At 45.5% G+C, this 6,000-nt stretch overlaps 1 protein-coding gene across 1 annotated transcript; it reads left to right on the top strand.

Annotated features, from left to right (window-relative positions):
- The first annotated feature begins 1,710 nt into the window (after positions 1-1,710).
- Positions 1,711-3,452, top strand: LOC143000358 (transmembrane protein 233-like). Its single transcript, XM_076149653.1, has 3 exons — positions 1,711-1,902; positions 2,597-2,743; positions 3,441-3,452. Exons 1-3 carry the CDS (start codon positions 1,711-1,713, stop codon positions 3,450-3,452), a joined length of 351 nt encoding a protein of 116 aa, XP_076005768.1.
- The last annotated feature ends 2,548 nt before the right edge of the window (positions 3,453-6,000 follow it).

Below are 6,000 nucleotides of genomic sequence, written 5' to 3'. Positions count from 1 at the left end.
TGGGCCTCACATCCTTCTTTAAAGTGTGCTGATCAACCCGAGGGGGTCTGAACAAGGAACCAGGATAGGAACGGGGTCTGCTCCCAGTCGGCTCTGACAGAGGACCTCGGTGTAGTCAACACTGGCTGGCAGGAACCAAAAAAAAAAAAATGCTGGAACAAATGTAACTTTTGCAGAAACGCGTTCTTCTTCAGGTGTAACTCTCTCGCTTCAGCCTTCTCACTGCAGCCTGTTAGATCTTCAGCACAGCGACATGAGCAGATGGTAGAACCTGATCCAGCCTGTAGCGCCTCTCTCAGACTGCCTGGGACTCCACACAAAACTACTGCTGGACACCAACACTGTAACTTTTTAACTTACAATAAAGCAATAAGTTATTTTTTACCTTACAAATGAAAATAGTACTATTATTGGTAATAGCAGACGACGTATGGATAATTCTGCGGCATTAAGACTTATTTTCAGAAATAAAGAAGCTATATTTTTCTGTTTTGAGATTTTGCTCCCCTTGTACATTGATTTTACCGATCTGTCTTTTGTTGTGTTGATGTAAGGAAACGGGCCAACGCTTTGAACGGAGCTCGGCGCTCTGACTGAGCTCGGCACTCTGACTGAGCTCACTTAAACTCGTTCCCCCACCGAGCTTTACAGCAATGCTTTTCTTTTCTGTTTTTCCTCTGGTAATTTCAATTTTAAAATCCTAATAAATTATTCTAAAGCATTCCAGTTGCACTCTTCCTTTTTTGTGTCCTCTTACAGTCGAGCTAAGAGTCTTTACAGCTGAACCTGACTCGTGTTTGAGCGATCAGATCTGTGCAGAACAAAGCAGAGAGCAGAACATTTCCTTTCTCAGTGGTAAATTTAAACATTTCCTGACATGTTGATCTTTATCTCACCAGCTGAAATAGAGAGGCTCTGACAGCTCGGCTCTGACCCCTCTTCTTCTCTAAGAACGAGCTCTTCCTTTGATTTGTTTCCTCTGTCAGACTCCACAGCTGAAATACTTTTACAGTCTTATACTGCATTTTGTCTCATTCTGGCACTCAGCCTCACATATAATACTTCCTTCTTACCCAGGAGACCTGCAGTAATAAACTTGGAACTTTCACTTTAAAATGGTTGTGGGCTTTTGCAGATTATAGCTTCAGTGTTTGTAGAGTTGGTACTCCATTTCAGGCTTTCGTGCCATCTGGAAATGCTCTGAATCATCCGTGGATTTTTCTTCTTCTTCAGTTTACAGTGATTTACTTAGTTTTTATCTGCTGGGGCTAAAGTGGTTAAATCACTGTAATATAAACTTTCAGGACAGAAACCAAAGACAGAATCTCAGACTCATATTTGATGCGACGCACTAAACAACATTCGCGCTCGTAAGGCGGTAGCTGAAGCTTTGTTGGCGCTCATATGCACGTGTCAGCATGTTGTGGGGTCTTGTAAGTTGGTAAACAGGCGCTGATCCCCCACAACTCAGGCAGAGACCTGGGCAGCAGCCAGCAGCAGTCAGTGATCCTCCCGCCACTCTGTCTCGCCCTCTCCTTCTCAAGTCTAAGTTAGCGTTTCCCGGCTTTGGATGAGGACTAAAACCAACGCACCAGACTGAGATCCCTCTGGCTTCATCCTTTATCCAACTCTTCCCACTGGCTTTCCGTCTCTCCCTCCGGCTTACCCAGCTTTTCCCATTCCGGTGATTCTGCCGGTGTGAAAGGTTCAATGGCTCTGAAGATGCCGGCTTCACAGGAGAAGAATCCTTCCCAGAGTGAGAGCTCATATTTGGGCCGCTGCTCTATAGACATACTACGTCAGCCTCCTCCTCCTCTTCGTAACTACCTGTGGCTCAGCATTATCTCCTGCTTCTTCCCGGCGTATCCCATAAACCTGGTGGGTCTGGTCTTTGCTGTCATGGTAAGTTCAAAGAGCAATTCTACGATTCAAGCAAACTGAATACTTTGTGCCTAAAAGTTGTTATGAAAGTCTATAAAATGATGTCAGACCCCAAAAAGTACTGCTTAGTTTACGTATCTGAAGTGAAAACATGTCCAGTTACTGAATGATGAGCAGCTGAAGAATGTTATGGCTACTGACTGTTAGCGTCCAGTGAATTGATTTAAACCTGACTGGACGCTGTGGAGAGAGATGCATTACAGAATGTGTGTGTGTGTGGGTGTGTGTGTGTGTGTGTGAGTGAGTGCTGAGTATGTGTCAGCTACTGAATATGTTGGATGCTGAGGGGTAACTGGGTCGCTAACACCTGCTGGGCCTAATCACAACCAACAACATGAAGCTTCTGTTATGGAAACTGAAACTAAATGTCGTACTTTCATAGCACAGATAAGCAAAATCACAAGCCGAGTGTGTTACGCTGGGTTCTAATCCCAGAGGTGCTGCTCCTACCAACGTCCTTAAGACTCTCAACCACCATTAGCTGAGACCATTAGCTCAGAGGCTAAACTGGTAAACAGGAGGCAGATTTACGACCTCAGACAGAGAAACTGTATAAACAAATGAACTCCTAATTGTGTTACACGAACCACAGTGTGAGAACCACTGACCGTAGACATGACAGTGCGTTCATGTGATGTTTCCTTCCCGCTCTCAGTCTCGACACAGCTACGACGCCGGAGACTATGACGGCTCGGCGCGCCTTGGCAGGAACGCTCTGTACGTGGCCATTGCCTCCATCATCATCGGCCTCCTCATCGTCATCATCACCTGCTCCGTTCACTTCTCCATCGTAAGATTCAGAGTCATTATTATACGCTATGTTTCATTTCAACTGGATTTGTAAACATTAACATTGGCGATGGCTGCGTTCCATTCAGCTGACCCAGTTTGCGAGCATTCCTAATGGAATGCAGCCATCATTAATATCACTAATTGCTCCACTGGCTTGCCTGCTGAAACATTCCATCTCTAGTTGCCTGTAGATCTGTTGTTAAATCTTGAGAGCTGTGTTTCCTCTTTGTGGTTGAATATATTCCCTCCACCATCTGCCATCAGACGAGCTGGAGGATCTGAGACAGAACTGTGACGTCTCATCTGTTACAGCCACTAATCATATCTGAACATTACTGTCAGAAACACACGGGCCACTAAACTATACACAGTGTGATGATGTAACCTTGTAATGTTCACTGCTGACTGGTCAGTCGGCAGCATTCCATACTAACTACAAACTAGCATTGCGGCTACAAACTAGCGTTGCTTTTTTTTTTGTTACCTGATAAGACGACGTATCAACTTTTCAAATTGAGAAGCCTCAAGACTTCAACATCCTGACATTCGTCCAGTTCACTTTGTTGCTTTGGTGCAATTAACTTAACTTAACAACTCTAACAGGGCCGATGCTATGTAGCTAGCTAGCAGGCTCCACTCTGCTGCCATTGTTTACGTAGCGGCCCAGTTGCTACGCTAACACTTGGACTTTTCTCTTTGTTTTCCAGGTGGATCCTTAGTGCTGCGGAGACAGAAGCAGAGACAGAGGGTGGAGGATACATGCAGGCATCTAACAGGAAGCTGTGAGAGGACACGACGGACAGGTCTGACCGTGACCTGGTGTCCTCTGATTGGCTGAGGGGTCCCTGATTGGCTCTGAGCTCACCTCAGTGTGTCACGTGTCGCTGAGCTCTCAGTGTCCTGGTGGTTTGACACACAGAGGATCAGGGACAAAGACACCAGGATGCGTGTGTGTAGGTAAACACACTTTCCTGTGCCCTCAACACACACACACACACACACACACACACACACACACACACACACACACACACACGCACACACGGTCGATTCCTGTTTTCTTGTAGATTTTTCTAAAATTGAAACTTCTGCAACAAGTGATTGATTCATATTTCTTATTATGTTTGTGTTTGCTGTCACAGTAGAATAAAATGTGTTATCTCTCCTCTTCTCTCTTCAATGAGCTCTTATACTTCCTCTTTATATCTCTACTCATAATAACAGAAACATTATGATGAATCTGCCCGTTGGCGTGTTGAAGCCACATTCTGCAGTTTGATCTGTCTCAGTATCTCTGGGTCTAATTATAGCAGACTTCCCGTCATCATGCAGGTTCGGCCAGTGCGTCACTCGGTCAACAGGAACTGACCCAGATGTCATGTCACTGACTCAGATCAAGGTGCAGCGCCCTCTACTGGCTACATTCAGAAGCCTTCAATCAGAGTGTCTGCATCTCTCAGTTTGAGGTGAAAGCTTCAGTATTTGTTCACATTTAAACTCTGTACTGACACAGAGACACAGAGACACTGAAGGTTCAGGGCTGAGTTTCATATTCCCCGGGTCTGGAATAAAACATTTGTCTCAATATTGAAGCTACACCTCCTGTTAGATCCCAGTGAGATGATATCCAGATCACCCTTGTGTTTTGCTTCTTGGCCAACATGAATTCCCTCCAACTGGAAACAAATTTGGACTCTGAAGTCTAAAATCTGTGAAGGCTTTTTCACACCACAAACATTTAGCGGCGATGCCAGGCGAGAATGTTTGTATCATTCTGCCATGTTTGCTTTCAGGGCATCTGTCACCTGCTTGAGCTTTGACGGTGAGATTAACGGCTTCTCACACAGCAGACTGGGACGCTTCTCAACAGTTCTCAACATCGGAAGTTCGTTTTCCCAGACATCTTGGTGAGCCGGGAACAAAACAACTGAACCTAGCGTCTCAGACTGGAGTCACTTAAGAATGACAGCAGTCCAACTCTTACTTTGAAGTCAATCTGATTAGATGCTGCAGTATTTAGATGGATGCGTTCCTTTAGACGTCTACAGCATCAGCATGGAGAATGACTCACGACCGGTCTGCTGTCATGTTTGCGTCCCTGTAGTGCTGCATTATTGTCACAAGAGTTTGTTCCTCACACACTTCAGCTCACTAAACAACATGAATGTGAGATCAGAATCTGATTTAACTGCAAAAACAACAATCAGCATTGAGCTGGAAGCCAAATCCTTCCTGCACGTCCTGCTTACGCAAGAGCGACAGCCCAATCTGTTCTACACCAGCCTGACAGCTGACTGTGATCTCAAACCTTGGCAATTTAAGCTGTCCGAGTGTGTGTTTGTGTGTGTGTGTGTATGTGTGTGTGTGTGTGTGTGTGTGTGTGTGTGTGTGTGTGTGAATGTGTGTGAACCCATGTGTGAGTTTCTTAGTGGAAATGCTGTCATCTGTCACATTATTCTTAACTCACTTTAGCACTTGCACAGTGTGTGTGTGTGTGTGTGTGTGTGTGTGTGTGTGTGTGTGTGTGTTTGCGTAACATTATGCTGTTTTGCCACTGAGTCAAGCTGCCTGTCAACCTTCTGCTGAACACAACCAGAGCGTCTAAAACCACACGGAGCATGGAGAGGCAAACTAGCTTGTTACAGATCCACTCTCCTACAAACGGAACATTCTCACACCTCAACAATAGTTTGCCTCTTGCAGTAACACTTCTGGCCTGCAGAGGGACTTACTGCACGTCTCTCCTCTGTGCTCAGCTCACTGAGACTCTTCCTAATGTATCAGGGAAAATGATGCAGGTGCAGAGGTTAAAACAGACGACTCAGGACAGAAATGCAACAACAGAAGAAGCTCAATCTCTACACAACAAACAGCAGGTGGATTCTTTAGATCTTAAGTTTTCCTGGCGTTTCTATAGGTTTTGTTTGATGTAATAGGTATGAGGATGTTTCTTTGTTGTTGGGTCCAGACAGTATGTGTGTATGCAGGCAGCCTGGATACTAGACGTAACATTGACGTCACTATGGCAACCTTTGGTCCATGTTTAAGCCTAACCTGAGCCGCTTCACTCACAGTCTTTACATCAGAACCCTGGACTTCCTGCAGATCCTGCGTCTGTGGCGAGGCTTCATCTGCTCTGCACTGTGATGATGGTTTAAGCAAACGGCTGCCAGCATGCAGACATCAGCAGAATCCCCGACCGCTCTGCCAACAGGATCCAAGAGCAGATTTCCAGGGAATTAAGCGGTTTCACGATGGCGGAAAAGC

The sequence above is a fragment of the Genypterus blacodes genome, unplaced genomic scaffold (assembly GCF_046128005.1).
Source record: "Genypterus blacodes isolate CSIRO-AG114 ecotype Tasmania unplaced genomic scaffold, CSIRO-AGI_Gbla_v1 ptg000006l_1, whole genome shotgun sequence".
In the NCBI taxonomy this organism is placed as follows: Eukaryota; Metazoa; Chordata; class Actinopteri; order Ophidiiformes; family Ophidiidae; genus Genypterus; species Genypterus blacodes.
This window is presented reverse-complemented; position numbering and strand designations above follow the sequence as displayed.

Coding starts and splice junctions, on each gene's coding strand:
- LOC143000358 (XM_076149653.1), top strand. CDS start 1,711: ATGGCTCTGAAGATGCCGGCTTCACAGGAGAAGAATCCTTCCCAGAGT. Junction 1,903..2,596: donor GTCTGGTCTTTGCTGTCATG/GTAAGTTCAAAG, acceptor TCCCGCTCTCAG/TCTCGACACAGCTACGACGC.